At 41.4% G+C, this 21,624-nt stretch overlaps 1 protein-coding gene across 1 annotated transcript; it reads right to left on the bottom strand.

Annotated features, from left to right (window-relative positions):
* Nucleotides 1–593: 593 nt before the first annotated feature.
* LOC147887687 (fe(II)/2-oxoglutarate-dependent dioxygenase 4-like) lies at nucleotides 594–1,979 on the bottom strand. The gene is made up of 4 exons (XM_087393750.1): nucleotides 1,738–1,979; nucleotides 1,422–1,666; nucleotides 998–1,322; nucleotides 594–846 (listed from the first exon to the last, which is right to left on the bottom strand). The coding sequence occupies exons 1-4, from the start codon at nucleotides 1,954–1,956 to the stop codon at nucleotides 604–606; spliced, it is 1,032 nt and encodes a 343-aa protein (XP_087249876.1). The 5' UTR covers nucleotides 1,957–1,979; the 3' UTR covers nucleotides 594–603.
* Nucleotides 1,980–21,624: the final 19,645 nt, after the last annotated feature.

The raw sequence follows: 21,624 nt of genomic DNA, 5'->3' as shown, positions 1-21,624 counted from the left end.
GATGGACAATGGCAAGTCAACAGAGCCTGGATTGCGTCTTGGAGCTATATGGGCCCAAGAGGATGGTAAAAGAATGAGAAGAGAGAGTGCTATAAAGAGATTACGGTTGATAGTCCTTTCAAAAGATGACTTGTATAAAAGGCCAAATGGTTGACTTTGGTCTTCATTGTTATTTGCACAAGTTTAAATACAAGCTCCTTCTTCTCTGTTTTAGGTGTTCCCTTGTTTCCATTGTAGTGCCCTTGTAATTGCCACTCCATCCCCCTTCACTCTCCTCTTCCCTTCTTCTTCTCCATCTCATTCCCTTCTCCCTTCTCTTCTCCCCTCTCCCCCTTTCCTCTTTCTCACGTGGAAACACATTGCAACAATCCGAAGGCCGCTTGAGTGACACTTGCGGACAACTCATGCCTTATGGATTCACCGACGAGGCGAGACATTCTTTAACAATTGGATGTATATATACGAAGCTTTATTGTCAGCCTTGGCGATTTGTTACTCCAAATTTGAGATACATATTGATATAGTTAAATCGAGAGACAAACCTTACAATCATAGTCTGCAGTTATTTGCATAAAGCCAGACAATTTCTGTGTAAAGAGAAAGCTACACCTTGGAGATGTTAAGATTCGTCTTGCTGTCTAATGCTCTACTGTAAAAAGCCTTTACATAGTTGCCATAAGTAATCTCCTTGTACAGTGCTGGATTCTCACCGTTCACAAACCTGGCAAGAGGTCGAACTAGTGCTTCCTCGCCCGGTTGGAAAAAACAGGGTATGGACATCCTTTTCTTCTCTCTGTTTGTCACGGCTCTATGCTCCACGCTCCTGTACTTTCCGTTCGTGAGAATCTGTATAGAAACACACCATTAAAAACCCATTCGTATACCAGAATTTGACAGCGCACCTGCAAGGACAAACCGATTCGTATACCAGATATCGAAAACCCATCTGCAAGCACAAACAATCATATCCTAGAACGAATTAGCAACTCATCCATACCTGAATTTGATCTGCCAAGTTGACGATGAAGGATTCTGGCACCGCCTCCACGGCCACCCACTCATCGCCCTTCCGAACCTGCAAGCCAGGCACTTCATCCGGCATCAGGATTGTCAACATGCCGATATCGGAATGCGCACTTATTCCAAACGCGAGGCTTGGGTCCGGACAAGGAGGGTAATAGTTTATTGCCATCACTTCCCTGGCCATCTTCGGCAATTCCTTTGCCCTTGACTCGGCATCCATTCCGAGGCTCTCGAATATAGCATCACAGATCTTGGCTGCTAGGACCGCTGTCTGGTCCAGAAATTGTATCGCAGGCTCTCTGCCAGCCGTCAATACAGCAAACGAATAGCATGATTCATCCAGATGTTATGAGTTAAAAAAACATTCTTAAGAAGCAGCGACTGAGAACCCCCTTCACCTGAAAAACTCCGGTGCTTGCTTGAAGCCGTCGAATTTGATCTGTGGAGTACGCCTCAGAAACAGAGAGTCCTTCCATTCTAGAACACTTTCTTTTGGCCGGTTGAAGCTGATCATATACGCCACTGGATCAAGGATGTTTTCCGAATAAAGACGCATTCTCTCCTCTGCCGGCAAGTCAAAGAACTCTTCGACTGCCTTCCACATGCAATCTCGGACAGCTCCCGGAACTCCATGATTGATTACCTGAATGGAATTACAAACGCCTCATCCGGAAATCGTCGATCGAAAGGGATGGACTCACTTAAAAATATTACCTGGAAAAAGCCCCACTCAGTGCAGGCGCGACCGATTTCTTCGATGACTGTTTTACGACCATCACCGAGCAAGGATGAGAGATCGACGACGGGGATAGATTGGTGGGAGGCGGGATGAAGAGGAGGGCGATCGTGGGGAGGACGGATATAGTTTGAAGGAACATGTTGGATACCTGAATCTACGAGCTCCTTAATGCCCGATAAATTCACGGCCACCATGGTTTGTGATTGTAATTTGTGTGTCTGTGTGTGTGTGTGAGAGAGAGAGCGCTTTAAGGAAACAAACGTGTCTATGAGAGAGATGGTATGAGAGGAGCATATCTCGTGGTCACTTGTCAAACATCTCTCTAGTGGTCACTTGTCAAACATATCTTCTCCTTGGATTGACTTTTTCGAGTGGTCACTTGTCAAACATATCTTCTCCTTGGATTGACTTTTGCTCTACTCCTATGAGAAGACGTTTGAATGGTTCTCCAATTAAAATACATTTTCATTGGTCCATGAATCATCAAGTCCATACTATTTGTTTTACTTTCAATCCCAAAAGGTAATTTCCCTTTGGCTTTTATGATTGGTGCATGTTTCAATTGCTATTTTCATCCCTTACCACTCGTCATTCTAATTCAAGCCGTGATCTTAAAAGGATGGTTTGCTTTTGCATAGGGGAATTGCATGATTCTAAAAGGATCCTCTCTAATTCTGCCTTTTCGTTCATCCCCATCCATTGCTTTCATCGTTTTCATTAGTTCATCCCCATCTTCGCCTGTGAAGTGAGCGTGTAAATCATTTGGAGCATCAATTGGAGCGTCGAAGCAAAAGGCGTGTAAATCGATTGGAGCGTCGAAGCAAAAGGGCTCCATCATGAAATCACAGAAAGGTCTCGCTCTTGCTCTTGAAAAAATAGACTGCTTCCAAAGCTATGTCATGGCTTGAACTATGTCCGTCTAATGAGCTATTTGATCTTCCATCTAATCATAAAATTGTTCTATCATGACATCGTTCTATCAGGGATATAACTGTGCTCTTGCCCAACCCACTGCTCCCAACTAGTGCAACAGTCTTCCCCGACAGTATGGCCAAACTGAAGTCCTCAAAAAAATATTGTATGCTGCTGCCCTTCCTCTACTGAATGCCGTAACATTGCTCAAAGCATTCCCCAAGGAAGACAATCCGAGAAAGTCAGCAAAATTCAGGACAACTTTCGGGCTTCAGCCAGATAAAACACGAAAGGAAGCTTGTTCAGTCCTTACATGCCACCGAGCAGAGTAGAGAACATAGCGGTGATAGCATTTCCAGCGCTTGCCTCTCCGCGATGGACGAGGACTCCTCCATACCAGAAAATGAACACTCATGAGAAGAAAACAATAGAGTCTGTGACTCCCATACCCAAGCCCTTTGCGATTCCTTCTTTATAACCCAACTTTAGTGTCAATTTCAAAGAATTTAAGAAAGCTTTACTAGCTTTCTCCTCTCCATCTGGCTTTGCTCTCGCGATGTGTTGATTCAAAGCAATTCATCGAAAAAGATTTACCTACGTTCGGGAAAGATTTACCTACATTGATCGATGGCTTTCTGTTGTAAAATTCCGTGGATAGCTTCATGAATGTCTGATGTGCAGCTTGCCATATAAGTTGGTCTTGTCGATTGTGAACGCATCTTTGTGAGCCACACCCCTCCATTCGAAGGCCTTCAACTGCAAGGACTACATAGAAATAAGCTACTTTGTTGCCGAGAAGCTTCAACGCAAGCGACGAAAGTGTAAGGATTGCATAGAAATAACTCCTGTTAAGTAATACTTTTGCAAGACTCCTAAATTTTGTATTCATTAAAGCAGGAACTCTTTGTTTTTTGGGTATCAAGAAACTTTGGGAAATTTTGAAGCGTTATAATATTGGCAAAAAATAATTCCTATTTAAACTTGTCTTCAAAGTGGATCACGTATTTTCCCTATTACTCTTCCCCTCAACACTTTTGATTTTTATCACGAATGAAAGATTTCATGTCCATTTTCAAAACATCAAAACAAGAATGCTTCCTATTTGTATTCAAGATACTTTCACGAATTACGTAGCAGTTACAATAATACCTACATAACAGCTACCTGCCCGGATCTAGTTTTCTCTACTTTCTCTCTCTCTCTCTCTCTCACCCCCCCTCTCTCTCTCTCACACACACATACACACACTTTTTTGGTGGAAATCTCTCTCTCTCTCTCACACATACACACAGCTTTCCACCCTCTTTTCCATGCTACCCATCCAATTCATCTTCTTTTTCCTTATTTTGGATCTTGGGCAAGCCTTATGAATGATTTTCATCATTTGTAGCTTGTTAAATTCTTCACCCACCCTCCTGTGGTCATATCGAGGGGCACACCACCTTGGACAGTGGACCTTCGCTCAATTGAGCAGAACTTCAATGAGGATAGCCGCTCTAGTTGTAGGTAGATGTGCTCAACTGCCATTACTTCTCAAAGTCAGTACTATTAACATCATATAATGTTTAAACTCGAGGTGTGTATATCTATGTGTGCACACGTGCACGTGCGTGTGATATCCATCTTTTGTTGAACATATATTACAAGAAGTTTGAATGGTCCATGAAGCATCAAAGTACATATAACATTATGTAATGTTTTAATCTGAAGGAGTATCAACATGAAGTGAGATGGCCCACTCGTGGATAATCCCCTCATAATCCATAAACACCAATTTTCATCTTCTATCTCTAAGAGATGCAAATAATGCAGATAAGAGTTACATGATAACTGATTTCCATACATACTCTAGTTGATTGCATGATAGCAGATTGTCAATAGCTTGCATGTTTATTGCTACTATAGCCTTACTCTAGCACTAGCATTGTACGAGTTCCAATGACCAAGGCTATAGCCAGCATTACACATAAGAAGGTTTAAAATTTTGTTTGTACACTCGTACAACGAATTCACAAATACCCCTCATAGTTTCATGCATAAAAACTAAAGTTCATTATTGCTCTCACTTATTATTTGCTCCAAAAATTTTGTTGGGACTCTTTTCAAATGAAGGACTAGTTCTAAGATTAAGTAAGAGCTTTCCCAGGGCAAATGATAGCAAAGGAAATCAAGCTTCTCATGTATGAAGACACATGTAGCTCTTTTAAAACATAATCTATTTGAATTATTCGAGTACTAAGTTGCAAGTATGGATGCAATAAAGGCTCGATTGAAGTCAACATGTGCGAAGCTACAATTCGTAACTATTAATTGGTGCAATCCTCCTCCCTCATGCTCATGGTCATCACAGACTCATGGCAATTTGTGTATTCATAAGTGAAGTTTAATTCACAAGTGGAGTAATGAGTGAATGAGTGCATGGGTTGAGAAAGGATTAGAGGTATGCGACGATTAGTGGACTTGGTGTGTGGGGTGGTTAAAGAGAGCGTATAAAGGGAGATTTCATGGGAGGTACATAAAAGATTAATTCGTAATTAGGGAAGTATAGCTGTGTGTCTCTGTGTGTGTGTGTGTGTGTAAAGTAATAAGTGTGTGAGATACATTTACTAATCAAAATTATTTTGTGTGTGTGTGTGTGTGTGTGTGTGTGTGTGACATGTGTGTGTGGCCCACCCCCAACCTAGAGGGTAAGACCACATGGTGGGAAGTTAGTAAATGAAAAATGATGCCAATAGTAAATGCGTAAACCACTTCTGCAAAATAGATATAAAAGTTAGTAAAAGATAAGGTAGATCACAAAATGACTAGGGATTATCCATGCAAAAGAAATATCCAATGAATGTGAATTAGCTGTATGGCACTAGCCCGACCAAAGGCTAGTTGGAAAATCAAAGTGTGTGTCTAGATTAAAAATTTCCATCAATAATTGAGCCATACAGTTAATTCCATCAATTGGATAAAAGAAAAACATATAAGGAAAAAATGTTTGAGACATCCAAGTTGAAAAATGCAACAACTAGAGTTTGCAAAAATTTTGACCAAAATTAAGAATTTTTAATAATATTGAGTTTGACAAACATAATATTGAACAAAGAGGAATATTTTGAATCATGGGAAACATGTACTTATTAATGCTCAATAATTGCCAAAGACTGCAACTGTAAAAATAAACCCATGCCTCCTTATAGAATATCATAAGATGTGTACAATATAATTAAAGCAACTATCCAAATAAAGGCAGGGTCATCACTTAAAACATTACTATAGATTTGATCTAACATACTCCTAACATAATAGGTATGTATTTGAGTAGAAGCATCAAGAGTTAGCTCACAATATACACATATATATACCAAGAAACCACCATAACCAAGTAACTGGACAAGAGCCTATAAATTTGTTTTTGTTAAAACCACAAACCTTATACATTGGAACTTTTCAACAATTATATACTAGGATAATGGTAAATTTTTATTTAAAAAGCAACATGTATAACTCTAGGTGAACGAGAATCCTCTCACAATTAGATATGAAAATCAAGAGAGTTAGTTCCATATATAACTATATATATATATATATATATATATATAATATTGTCTCTTAAGGAGAGGTTTGGGGGAGGATGACTGGAGGATTGTGCAACCATTGTGGGCCATTGGATGCTTCTTTTTTGGAAACGTTGAAAAAGTATAGTTAGAATGCCCTGTAGTACATGCAGTTTCCATGCAAATTTGGCATTCCATGCAAATTTGCAGCATGCCTTTGATACGCTCATTTGCTTCTGCTTGGCAGCCTACCTTTGATCTGTTCATTCTAGCCTGCAAATCTCCATTGAGTCAATGCTGACTACATTTGATCTTTCTGAAGAGGAAATAAGAATAAGATTATCTTCCGTATGCTAAAGCGTGACTTTAAATTTCATCTCTTTCTATTTCGTGATCATCCTCTCTATCTGTGATCAAACATCTCACATCAAAACATACGCATTGCTTTTCTTTGCAAGGTTGCTTATCATCAACGGCCACAGCCATGATTTTGTTGTAGGTGCCACCATTTTCTCTTGAGAAGTTTTGAAAGTGAAAAGTGGAACGAAAGGAGTGCTTGTGACGTTGTCTATGTGGGGGAGGAGAGCACACACAAAGGGATAGGAGACACCAAAAGTGGTGGAGCAAAAGCTAGTCCAGCTTATTCCTCTATCATATATATATGAGTATACATGGGCACTATACAAGTGGGTGGGCACACTGCCCTTTACCCCAACAACCTCCCACTTAAAGGCAGTGTGCCTTTAAGGGAGTATAGTACACATATAATACAATCAGCCATAGGCTGAAAAACAAGATGACCACACCGTCATCCTATGCCCATCGGCACTTTACAATGTGCAAAGTGCATAGAGGATAAGCTACTTGCAGACATCAGGTTTGCAGGATAGAAAATGACAAGTTGTAGATGCCTGTCAACCAAGATCTCATGCCAGATCTCACTGGGAGAGTGAACTCTCACCACCACATGCTCTTGTGCTAAGTCCATAGCACGTGAACGGTCACTGTGTAAAGAAAATATCTCTGTACCACCTGTGACCATAAGCACATGCCCTACAATAGACCTCTGCTGGTCTACCCAACCTGCATCACCTGCATGCTGCTCCTGGAAGCATAAGGACCTGATGTCCACAACCGCTTCCCTACTGCCAAAATCTACCATAATCATGCTACCAACTCCCACTACAACGGAAGCAAGAACCGGAAGTGTAGCCCCAATGGCAAACATGTGAGAACCAAGTCTCAACACAGTCATGGATGCATGAAGTACTATGGCTGCCATATCAACCATAACTTGCTGCTCAACTGATCTGTGATCATCAAACCTACTGTGTTTCAAGTATGGAGCCAATACAGGCAATGGAGTACTCAGTAACTTCTCCCTCTCCATACTGAAACAACCAAGTATCTGACAAACATCATCAAGACCATGCAGCTCCCACTGCAAAGCATCCTTGTCCATAAGGAACCATATGGCAAGTAACCTCAGAAGGATAGCAACCTCCTGAATACTGAGACCATAACTTGTCTCACTGTGCATCACATCCTGAGCTCTCATAATGGTATCAAACCTATGAAGCCAAGCTCGAGGGGATTGCTTCTGGCCATGGAGGCACTTACGAAGCAAACATATCAATGATTCCTGCCCATGCGCAATATGACCCGAGTCAATAACTGCAGAAACCACATCTGTCTTGGCATAACCAGCCAATGGATCATAGCGGGCATCATTAGCCAAGGTATCCTCCTCACCATGCATAGCCTCATCCTCATCTGCAAGAGGCACTCCGCATCCTAGGAGTAAACTGTAACTGTCCATAGAAGATGCATCAACAATCTCCATAGGAGTATAAACCTGTGGAATACTAGAGACATCTGACCGTCTCTGACCAAAATTAGGAAGTAATCGTGGCTGTCCCAACTTTATAACCTGCTCACTGTGGGAAAAACCTCCCACTCCAAGGGATATGGGCTGTCCCTGCATAGAATTCAGAGGTATCAGTGCACTTACACCCTCCTGGAACATCACTCTCCTGCTATCCACAGTCCTGGGCTGTCTAAACATAGCATCCTCTCTAAAATAGACATTATGGCTGCGTATCAACTCTCTAGTTGAAGAATCCCATAACCTGTAGTCCCTACTGGACTCACTGTATCCAACGAAGATACACCTCCTCGATCGGGAACCATGAGCATAAGCCTCGCAGCCAAACACACGTAAATGCTCATAACATGGTGCCCTGCCTGTCAAGAAGTCAAATGGCACTCTACCATTCAGAGATCTCCTGGGTGACCTGTTAAGCAAGTATGCAGCTGTCTTACATGCCTCAGCCCAATAGCATTCGGTAAGACCTGCATACCGTAGCATGCTACCAATCCTGTCCAATAGAATCCGATTTATGCCTTCTGCTAAGGCATCGTGAGCAGAAAGATGAGGAGTGGTCAACACCCTCCTGATACCAAGTGTATCACATAGATGCTGAAATCTAGAAGAGGTAAACTCTGCATCACCATCAGTCATCAAGCTCAATAGCTTCTTTCCAGACTGATTTTCAGCATTACCCAAGAAGCGCTGAAATGTATCATATACATCATGCTTCTGCCGAATCGGATAGACCCATATGTATTTTGTAGCAGCATCAATAAATGTCACAAAGTAAGAGGTGCCACCCAGTGAAACGGTAGGCATAGGCCCACAAACTGCACTATGAACCAATTGTAATGGCTCAACATACCTCTCACTGACTGTCTTCCTCACAAAAGAGGATCCTGACTGCTGATCATCATCACAATCATGACATAAAATTTGAGAGACATCCATAACAGGAATGTATCTCAATGTTGTAATGGCTTCCATACCTGTAGTAGACATATGTCCAAGTCTGGCATACCATAAACTAGCTGATGGCTGCTTACTAATCATAAGCATCTTATCCTGGACACCTGATACATGCAATGCATAAGAGAATCCAACCCGTGATCCCCTAGCCATAACCAGATTGCCTCTAGCAATCTTCCATGCATGATCACCCAAAGAGACATGATAACCTGCCTCAACCAACTGTCCAATACTGATCTTGCTCGTAGCAAGTCCTGGTATACCCTCTGTAGAACAAGAATAGAGCCACTAGGCATAACAAGGTGGATATCCCCATAACCATAGACATCCATAGAATGATCAATGCCCATCAAACCACTCTCCACAATGCATTCTTGATATGCACTGAACCATGACATGAAGCACATGGATCTAACATCCAATCACCGAGAATGGGTACATCAGTGGCCAAGAAGGAGGTGTCAGACATAGACAAAAGAATGCCTTCATCACTACTACTGTCAGTGGAAACCTTGGCATCCATGCCTTGAAGCTCAACATGCTTCTTCTCCTTCTTCCTGTCATTCTTAAGCTTGCTCTTCTTCTTGTATTTTCTCAGCCATTTCCAGCAATACTTTTTCATGTGGCCATACTTTCCACAATAGAAACATCTAACACAAGTCCGAGAGCTAGACTTGCTCCTGGAATTCCCCCTTGAACTGTTTCTACCAATAGATCTACCTCTGGAGTGCATATCAAGGCTGTATTTCAGCCCATCATGCTGTAACATAACACTATCATGGTCATACATCCGGCATATACGAGTATAGAACTCATATGCATGGTAGTCTACACCCTGTACACCATCCCCTGTACCTGCAAGTAGACTGACTTCGAGAGTGATGACTGAATGATAGAGCATGCTTGCTCATCCATGTCATCCCAATCACTCTGTTTAATGCTATTAGGCTTGACACCTTTGCATTGAATGGGCTTATGCTGCCTCTTCTGCACTAACACATCATAAATCTGCTCTTTCCAATACTGAAAGTTTGATCCATCCAACCTCTCAATATCAAAGAGGGCACTACCAGCTGTAGATGCCATATCTGTGGCACAATAGGTCACAACCAAAGAGCAGTATAGTGCAATAGGCAACCCAAATGACCAAAAAATATAGTGTTGTCCAGATCAATCAGGTCTCCAAATAAATTGGCTGATCCAATGCTCAAAAGCACTCAGCCATAAAGAGGCATAAACAAGAATATATGCAGCCCAGTAACCTGCCAATGCTTGGCAATCCAAGTAAGAAATGCACTGAACCAAATGAGCAATGCCTACTCAACCAATGGCAATAGGAGCCCAGCTCAACTATCCATAAACATCAGTGTGGCATCCACCAATGCAAATCCATAATGCATCGAAATGGCATTTACTGCATCACAAATGCATCACCTCAAGTGTGCAATCCTTTGGCAACAAAATCAAGCATTCACCACTTGCCAAATGTGCCAAAGTGACTTGCCAAAATGCCAATAATGCCCTTGGACTGAAGTGAGATCCCAATCACTTTCTGTAATTTACTGTGAGTTCCCAATTCACTGTTGTGCAAGAGAAATCCCTACAACAATACCTCACAGCCACTTTGGGCAAAATAACATGCTGTCCTTGTTTTTGAACAGCGATATCTTTTCACTGAAAGACCGGATGCCAAAGCTGTAAACAGCAAAGTTGTAGCTGGTAGAAAGATCTAAAACTTGTCAGTTGACCTCAAGAGCCAAATCCTTCTGGATTCTCAGATATTCTCACCTGAGAAATAGCTTCCTGCACATTGGTCACAAATAGACAGTAGACTGCAACTTTTTGTGGTTTTGCAGAGGCTGTAACTCCTGCAGCTTATACCGGATCAACTTGCTTCCAAAAGAAAAGTTGTAGTATTTTCTGTGAACTACAACTTTCCAGTTCGGCACAAAGTGCAATTCCGCACCAGGAAAGAGATATTCAGTCCTGAAAATGACTGTTCTGTCATTAAAAAAAAACAGCAGCAACTATTCAATGACCTGTCAGTCAAGAATATCAATCATTTTCTCGCGGGCTTCAAAGCATAACCAGATATTGAACATCCAATTTCTGAGAAAAATACTTGCATATACTGTGGCATCCAATGCATAAACCGCTTTCTGGAAATTGCATACCAGAGAATAAAAAATTGCCTTTCAAGAGTCCCCAAAATGCATTTACTGCATGTACATGGCCTCATTATATTGGCATTCAAGTGAACATCAAATTGTATGCATTTGCCACTCACTTATGCATCCAAAATGCATCACCAATGGCATATACCAAGTGACATTTACTGCATCATTTTGCCAAAATGCATCAACTTGCCAAAGTGTATCAACATGTATGCATTTGCCAATATACAGTCTGCAAAATGGCTGTCTGCACACTGATCACGAACTGTCCCTATTTTGGATAGTAAATAACTCTGTCAACAGAGAAAACGTAGCCCTTCCAAAGTTCTCCGACTCCTCTGTTGGGCACCGAGCCTAAATCCTTATGGATTTGCAAATACTTGCTGTCGAAAATGGCATTCTGCTCACTTTTACTGTCTGAAATACTGTCAGATTTCCAGACTAAAAACAAAGAACTCACTCTTTTTCTCCAAAGTGGATGTTGTTGCTATCACTGGGCTGCTCTTCCTTTGCTCACGGGAAGGAGAAGGGTATGGAGAGAAAGAAGGGTATGGAGAGAAAGAGACTCCTATCTACTCCGTCTAAGAGCTCGCAGTGGCTCACGAGCCATCTGCAGCAGCTGCAGCTACAAAGAGCTTCCCTACAGCCCTCTCCAAACAACACTCTCCAATGAAGGCTCAACCTCAACTCCAACCTGCAGCACACCCCAACGTAGAAACCTCTGCATTGAGCAACTCCTCCAACGCCAGTCGCGCGGCATCACACCTCTCTAGTCAATGTCCTAACAACAACACATCGCTCAAAGCTGTAGCCTTAGCAGTAGTAGCAAGCCTAAATGACGCTCTTACGATCGGATCTCCAAGTCTCCAAACACTTCACAAGCAAGCCCAAGCCTACGGCTGTCAACGATCTCCAGGAAGTATCTACGAAGCAATGCCTCCATCAACGAGGCAATGAAGCTCCCAAATGATGTCTTCTCCAACCACTCCTACTCACGGCTCTACAACAGTGTCCTGCAACACACGTTCATGGGTGCCTCAATAGCCTGGGCTCCCTCGATGGCTCCATTGAACTCTCTCCTCAGGCTCTTCTCCTCGAGCTCCCGGAGCTCAGATCAGCAGATCAGCATAGCTATGGCTGCCCCGTCTTCTCCACGAGAGACATCGATCCAAAGCTCCTTCAATGCTCGATCCGCACACACCACAAGCCCTCGCGAAGCTCCCCGCAGATCGAACACCATGACCTGCTCTGATACCAGTTGTGGGGGAGGAGAGCACACACAAAGGGATAGGAGACACCAAAAGTGGTGGAGCAAAAGCTACTCTAGCTTATGCCTTTATCATATATATATGAGTATACATGGGCACTATACAAGTGGGTGGGCACACTGCCCTTTACCCCAACAGTCTATTCGGACGAAGAACAGTTGAAGGACTAAAGTCTTTCGTATCAAAGAGAATTCAACATTACAAAAGCAATAATATGGTATGTGTAAAAAACAAATCCATTGGTTTCTTTATTGTTTGATTGTAGAGGTGGCTACTATGGTTCATTCGTAGAGTGTCGATCATAGGCAAGGCAATCGAATTGGAGGGTAAAATATTCATTTGATGGTTGGGGTAATCCAAGTGTGGTAGAGGCACTAACCTGATTTTGCTATTTCTTGCCTATGAAAAAACAAACTTTGTACAATGGGCACAAATATGTCCCTTTAGTTAGTTCTCAACACTAAAGGATACTAATACATCATTTATGTATCCCAAATAATATTATTCTTCAATATAAATTTATGAATTTATCAAGAATTACTATGGATATAAACATTTTATTTGATAATTTTATTCAATAACAAAATAGTATAAAATTATGCTTCACATAAACTCAAAATAAAATGCACATTGTTCTTAGCCAATGTATGGTTACACATATACAATTTCAAAACAAAATGATAAAATTCTAAATTTGAGTTTTCAATCCTTATATATATATATATAGGAAAAAAAATAGCAATTTATATACAAATACATTTTTTTTCCAAACATGGAACAAAATTCAAAGAACAAAAGACGTAGACAGTTGTATCAATGCAAACAAATGGCTAACATAAGAGCCCAGAGTGAAGGTAGACAATGTTCAAAACAATTGAACGATACAAAAGCAACATCATCAATAATATGCATGACGAGGTGTGTATTTACTTTTACAAATCCTTGCAAATATATATGTGTGTGTGTGTGTGTAATATATATATATATATATATATATATTGCAAGTTTTTATTTAACCGTACCTTTTTCACATAATCATTATTTGTAGTTTGAATGATTAGTGATATATTTAGAGCCTAATTCATATAATGGCTAGGTATATTTTTAGAGTTTAATTATAAAATTATATCCCTCGTTTAGAAAAATCTCTTTGAAATTAAATAAACAACTTTTAAGGCCCTCTGCAAAGCACAAATATATATGAGAGCTTTTATAGAATGATTGAATACTCCCACATTCAAGAAACTTAATTAAGAGATGAAACGATCCCAGATAGATCCATGGGATAATCACATCCTTCATTCAAACTGTTGAAAAATGTCAATGATCACAATGATATGGGTGGAATGAATTTATTATGCTCATTTTGTGGAGCCAACTTCTGGAAAGGCAAGATATATGCTTTGGAAAGCTATGTTGCTTTAATGGAAGAGTAATCTTACCTAAAGTTAAAAGGCCTCCACTTTCATTGTGGCTCATTGTTTGTTGGGTGTAGCCATTTTTGGTGAGGTTCAGGGACTTTTCTGTATAAATCTAAATCTTTCGTCTCACATTAGTTGTCTAACATTAGTTCACTAATCGAAATCTTTCAGTCTCACATTAGTGATCTAATCAAAATCTTTTGTCTCACATTACTTGTCAAATCTAAATCTTTAGTCTCATTATCATCACCGTGCTGGCGTGGATCAAAGGACACTATCTAGTCACATAGATGGGAAAACATTGCCCAAGTAAACTCTGGAGAAGATTAACAATTCAATAGATTACACATAGATTAACGTGGATCCTAGCCTGGGGAGTTGCCTCATTGTCTTCTTCACCCTGGCTACTCTCTACCTCATCCTTCCTAGCCTTAAAGCTTCCTGCATCACCTTTCTGGTTTCTGCATTCTCCCTTTTGAGCTCCTCCATCATCTAGTCTTTTTCAATGTTCAATGCATTGTACATGTTGCAGAGCCATTTGTAAAGACCCTCCTTTTTGGCTCTCTGACCTTCAAGATCCTTTTGCATCTTTTCTAGCTCCTTGTCCGCCATGTCCCCGTCATTTCTCACTTCTTCGAGCCTATCTTGGAGCTCCTTCATGTGCTTCTCTACTTCTTCTCTTCTATGCCTTTCCATGTCGACCAATTTTGTAGAGGCCTCAGCTTGCTCTTGTGCCTACAAGGCCCTCTCTTGTGCCTCCTCTACCTTAGCTTCTGCACCTCTCCTGAGACTTTTCTCAAGTTGCACTACCTTTGCTGCATTGGTGGCTTTCTCTTGTAGAAAAGTCACCTTCTAAGACATCTACTTATCGTATTGCTAAAAAATCTCTTTGAGGGTAGATGCCATCAGGTGCATTGCAACTCCAGTGGACTGAGATGACAATTGGGATTTGCCATCCATGCAATTCTTCAGGTTGGTTAACACGCTCTTGGAGATCTCCCTTGAGAAAGATACATCACATCCTTTTAGTTGCTCTACTATTGCTTGAACCTGCTAGAACTTACAGGTCCCTCTTATATCAGGAAAGAAGTGAATGGTCTTCTTCAGATCTTGGAGGTCTGTTGGCAAGCTCAACATCTTGACTCCACCATCTTTACTAATCTGAGCGTTGGGGTATATGTCTAGAATATCCTGCCTCTTTCACTGCTTCTCGAATAAGTGTGCTTGCAAACTACCTCCAGAAATTCCTAAAGCATTTTTAATCACGCTTTCATTGATGATAATCTTTTGACCTTGATAGACTAGTTGCGCCTCCTTCACATTCACCTCCTATACCAACCTGGTGAAGTTTTGGAGAGCATCCAAATTGGGCTTTTAAAGAGCGAGAGAGGAGCTCCCATATGTCACGATTTCAAGATCAGGGGAGGAGGGGCTCTCGCATTGTGCTGTAGAGGGGGAGGAAAGATTGTGTGAGGAGCTCCCGAACTATGCAGGGTCCATTACGAGAGGGGATAGAAGTTGCAAGAAGAGTGCAAGGGAGATAGAAATGGTCAAGAGGGATAGAAGATGAAACAGTGAAGGAAATGGAATAGTGGAGGCTTGAGTTTGTAGTTCGATTGCAAGGGAGAAAGAAATGGTCGAGAGGGATAGAAGATGAAGCATTGAAGGAAATGGAATAGCAGTTTGTAGCCTGACACACTATCAAGGTGAGAGCCACCGCGGTGGTTGTAGCCCGATTACTGTCAAGGTAAGAGCCACCACGGTGGTTGGCCCAAATTTTGAATAATTCAAGGCGGCAGTTCTGACTTGGATGGTAATGAATGATTAGAGGTGGTGGCATCTAAGATTCCCAACCACGTCTGTGGTGGTATCTAAGACCCACCGAGCTAGTAGTTAATTACTAGCCACCGTAGTGGCCCACAATTACTCAGCTTCCAGTTACCACCACCGGGCTTGCATGCAGGAGAGTACTAGAGTGCATGGTAATGACGGATTAGAGGTAATTAGGCTTCATGATTTACTTTTGTTTGAATTACTCCTTGATGGTGGTGGCTGTCATCAAGCACGTCTAACATGGCAACGATTCCATCGTGCCACCGCTCACCCACCACCACGCTTTAACATGCATGATTACTACGAGTGCAGTAAAAATTACCAGTCACCGGGCTCGCATGCTCAGTAGAGAGCTAGAGTGCATGGTAATGATTGATTAGAGCTTCATGATTTACCTTTGTGGGAATTATCGCCCAGTGGTGGTGACTCTCATCAGCCACGTCTGTTATGGCCAAGATTCCACTGGGCTGGCAATTAATTACCAGCCATCGGAGTGGCACCACATGGCATCTTCTTCATGATTACCAGCCCGTCTGGGGGATTCCACCGCAGTGGCCTGCAATTAATATGGATGGAACCCCGAGGTCCAACCACCGCAGTGGCTCAAACTTGAAAATCTATATAAGATCCATGGCATTTGGCATTTTACTACGTTGCTTTGATCCGCCCATGCTCTACTACTTTGCTCCATATGCTCTGCTACTTTGCTCCACATCCCTCCTCTAGATCTTTTTCGCCCCTGCTCTACTTTACTCCACGCCCCCTCCTCCAACTCTCGTCACTGCATCTGCTCCCCTGCTCATCTACTGCTCACCCACTCATCTTCAGCATGCCTACTACCACCCCCCTCAATGCTCTGTAATCCCAATAATATATGCCTTCTCATATAAGGTGATTGCGTTGCACTCACCTGGAGTAGAAATGCTAGCACTAGTGGATATCCTTCATTCCCACAAGCGATTCTGCACACATTTGAATGTCATCACCTTAGATGACATGCTCATAGAGGGCCTCTTTATGGTTGTGCTATATGGGTTCCCCCTAGATGTTGACAAAGGCCTCAGTATTTTTAGAGCAAAGTAATCTCGACTTGTGTGGGGGTTGTATTCTGAATCCTGGCAATGTGCATGGTCTTTAGCCTCTCCATCGTATCCTCCTTTGGCTCCCTAAAAATTTTTAATGCAACAAGCTAGACTAGCAAAAAACTGAGTTGTACAAATTCCCTCTTGCTCAAACAAGGCTCTCAGCAATGGCTGGATGTAATCTTTTGGGTTTTCAACGATCTTTTGGCTCATTGGAGGTAATGTTTTGGTCTCTAAGGCATTTATGTAATCACTTTTTATTCAATTTAAGGCTCTCAGTATGCACTATTGTTAACTTTTATATTTCTATTTGAATGGTTATGGCCGCTATCTATAATCTTTTGGCCTTTAAGGCTCTCAGCAATTGCCGAGTTTTTATAGAGAATATCCTCTGTTCAATTTTGCTCAGTATAAGTTGATAATTTTTATATAACCTGTTATTGGACGTAGATGTACATTGTAATCTCTTTTGCTCAATTGTCACTCGATAAATTGTACTTTTTTCCTCATTTATATTTACTGCAATAAGGAATAAAATATGAGAAAAGAAGGACTACAATTTCCTTGGTTTATGACCAAAATAATGCTAAAATAACTCCAATGACCCCACTGTTGTGGTTGCATGGAAAATTCAATTTAACTTTCAAAAAATGCAATTGATGATATGGCCCTTGAGGGGTCCCCTCTATTATCAATGTCCTCATCTTCAGACCCATGTGGAAGGCGAATATTATTTCGTTCATCTTCATCAGATTCAGCCTCCTCGTCGCTATCTTCCTCAGATGTTGCACCATCAGTCCTAGTTTTATCCTCTTCTTGGGGTTCTGGAATCTGCAACCATGGGACTGCTTCAGGTTGTATAGCATCTGGTGGGATATCGTAGGTCTATTTTGGAACTTTCTCCTCATATCCCACATCTCCTAATGTTTTTAGGATTTTATGATTGGCACATCTGTACACTAACTTCTCAGCCCGCCGATCCTCTAAAAGTATATTTTGTAAAGTACTGTGAATGTACTTGTAATGACTCCAGTTTCTTTCTGAGCCCGAGTTTGAGCATGTCTAAGAAATAACCCTCATTGCAATCGAGCATAGAAGCTCACACGTGCCACCATTCATCATCTACCATTTCCAAGCAGATGTAGTTTCTGCCAATGCTTGAACATCGCTCAATGCAAACAACCCCTCCTTGCATCGATTCTTGGCTAACTCATTACAACATTTTGCAAACTCATGGTTGTGGGGATAATATTGTCGCACCACCTTATGAAAGTCATGCATAACAACTAGGATCTCTTTGGGCTTCATATTCCACCACTCAAGGTCTAAAAGGTACCCAACACTATGCAATGGATTATGAGCTTGCTCCCATCGTGGCCTAAACAATTGCCACAATTCCTTGCATTTTGTAGCATTAAATGGTGTTCTCTCATTCTCTTGGCTCGGGTGAGCAGGGAAATTCCTCGCAATAAGAGCTTGCTCAATACTCCGAAAGTGCATCCATGCTTTGCCAAGTGTTGGAGACTTTGAGTCCAATGCCCTAAGCACATATAAAATAGGTTTCATAGCATTAGCGGCATCTTCAGACCGTTTCCATAATGCAGGGGATCCCAATGTTTCTTTCATGTCATGCATTTTCTCCTTTTTTGCCCTATTAGTCAACTCTGACATCCATCGTTCAAATGCATCACAATGAAATGTCTCTATAAGAAAACTCCTATTTTTCACCAGAGATTGCAAAGTGTAGAAGTACGTGGCAAATCTCATGGTTGCTAGCAATTGCAACATGGTAGAACCATCACGAGACATAAAGATTGCTTCAAGATGTTGCTTCGATTGTACTAACTTGACAATGTCTCGAGCCTCACAAACAATCTCTTTGAACCATGGCACTTGTTTATACCAATTTTTCAATGCAAGATTCAAAGTATGTGTACAACACGCAAATGCATATAAATTGGTATACTCCCTTTGCAATATTCTTCCCACCTTTTTACAACTCTTGGCATTATCTCTACGACAACATGAACAACCTTTTCAGGGCCTAACTCTCTTATAACCTTGGATAACACACCAGCCATATATGTCCCCGACTTCTTTACATGTGAGGCATCAATCAATGTGTGGAAGGCCTCCCCACGTGGTCAGCTTGATCCACCACCCGCATATTTGAAGGCAAGTGATTGGATGATGATCACATCATTGGCGAGGTTCCCCAAAGAAAAGGAATTGAAAGAGAGATGAGCGAAGAGCAAATGGAGAAATTCAATAAGTTTTGTATCCTCAATAGCAAGAAGATGCAGAAGTGGATTGAGAGATATGAAGTGGCCAAAGCAGAAAGAATAAATGCAAGGACGAGATCAAAGTAATGTACAGGCGATCGCAACCATATCCACGAGATCTCGCCCTTCTCCCCACTCACATGTCACTTGATTGGCTACAACTAGCTCTACGTAAAGCTGAATGCGATGGAGAGACAATAAATGAGTGCGAGCGAGAGTTATCATCTGGATGTATGATGCATGTAAGTTTCTTACCTCTTAACGTAATTAAGTGATTATTTGTGGCAATATACGCTATAAAATAGATGCATCTTCATTGTTTTAATGATGCTCTTTTACATTACAAAAGATACAGTGCATTATGGTCATATGGACGACATTTTCACATGAAACGCATCCATTCAAAGAGAGTCACGTATGATTGTGTAGTCATGGCTAATTTCACACAAGATAGCCGAGCAAGTGCTTTGGATACCAATCTTTTCTCCTCATAGTTGGATTATTATGGAACCATACACGAAATCTATGAAATTGATTTTAAACGATTTAGTATTTTCATTTTTAATGTAAAATGGTTTAGAACTATTTACAATGGTCCCCATGTGATAGTGAGAAAAGACACTAGCGGTTTCTTTGCAATAGAGTGATACTTTTGTTCTTTCCGAGCATTGTGAGCAGGTGCATACTAATGATTTAATTAATCGAAGCTTTCGTTCTTAAAGATCCATTGATACATGTACTTAAGCATAATTTCATATATATAATTGATGGCATTTGGTACTCATCTTTAATATAGGTGGTTTTTCATCAGATCGTTCTGATCCAAGATGGTGGTATGTGATCCAAGTTGCACCACGAAGTAAGCAAATTTTTGAAGACAGAGATGTGGATATAGAGATGCTACTACCAATGCCGGATCCAATTGATCCAGATGGATCTAGCAAAGAAGATGAAGATCATAATATGAGCCAAGAGGAAGATGGAGGGAAGATGCGCATAATGACATCATACAGGAGGAAGATGGAGATCACGATATTGAGGAAGAAGATGACGATCATCAAGATTTACCACACTTTATTGAAGAAGATGATCAAGTATTCTTAGATGAACATACGATGCTAGAGTACGATGATGATATAGGAGATCAACTCGGTATAGAGTTAGAGATAGACTTGTTTGGCACGTTAGACTTGGCTCAAGATGAAGCCGTTGATGCTCTTTATTGATTTTTTTCATCTCAAACTTGGACATGAATATATGAGCTTCAAAGGCTTGATGTATATGCTCTTATACTTTTATTCTCTCAAAGGATCAAACATATATGAAAGGGAATAAAAAATTGTCATTAGAAAAAACTATCTTTTAAGGTCGGTATGGGAAAAAACACTCTCTGTAAAACATCGTTATAGAAAACTGTCTCAGTGTCACTATATAACGACCATTCATAAGTCTAATAAGTGTCGCTATATAGCGACCATTTACAAGTCTAGTAAGTGTCACTATATAGCGACGCTCTTTAAACATCGCTATATAACAACGTTTTGCTAAACGTCGATGCTTAAGCGTCGGAATAGGACCCGTGTGTAGTAGTGAAATCCAACTTTTTGTGTGTAATATTGAAATCCAACTTTTAAAGTTGGAGAGGAGTGACTTGCATGGTCGAGACAATTCATGAGAATAGAACGAAAGCATGGGTGAGCGTGCTCAACTTGTCATCGAAAGGGTTGGAAGGATCCATCAATCCAGCGATTGGCGGGCTGTATCATCTGTCGTCTTTGGATTTGTGTAGGAATAAGCTCTCAGGATCTATTCCTCGCGAGTTGGCCAACTCCACGAAACTCACAACTCTCTGGCTGAATTCAAACGAACTCACGAGTGTCATCCCAACTGAACTGGGGATGCTTCGCCACCTTCGGGTTCTCACTCTGGCGAGCAATGAGCTCATCGATGGCATTCCTCCTAGCTTGCTCAACTGCATCTCCCGCCTCCAAACTCTGTCTCTCAACAACAATAACCTCACTGGTGCGATCCCTCCTAGCTTGGTTAATTGCACAGCCCTCAAAACTCTTAACCTTCTGCACAACGAACTCACGGGTGTGATTCCTCCTCGGTTAGGAATGCTTGCCCACCTTCGACTCCTGGGTCTTGGGAACAACAATCTAAGCGGTGGCATCCCTTCTAGCCTTGGGAACTGCACTGACCTTAGAAAGATCAAGCTAGGCGAAAATCACTTGGCCGATGCGATACCTTCCGAGCTCGGAATGCTCTCTCACCTTCAAATTCTATTTATTTTCTCTAGATACCTCATTGGTAGCATTCCCTCCAGCTGAGGGAATTGCACTGCCCTCACGTCTCTGTCCCTTTACAACAACGACCTAACAGGTGCAGTCCCGACTGAATTTGGGATGCTCTCTCACCTTCAGATATTCTTTGTCCATGGTAATAAGCTCACGGGCAGCATTCCGTCGAGCCTCCAAAACTGCACCACTCTTACGGATCTTGAGCT

Source organism: Dipteris shenzhenensis, chromosome 22 (assembly GCF_047967505.1).
Source record: "Dipteris shenzhenensis isolate YYH24624 ecotype China chromosome 22, Dip_SZ_1.0, whole genome shotgun sequence".
NCBI classification, from domain to species: domain Eukaryota; kingdom Viridiplantae; phylum Streptophyta; class Polypodiopsida; order Gleicheniales; family Dipteridaceae; genus Dipteris; species Dipteris shenzhenensis.
This window is presented reverse-complemented; position numbering and strand designations above follow the sequence as displayed.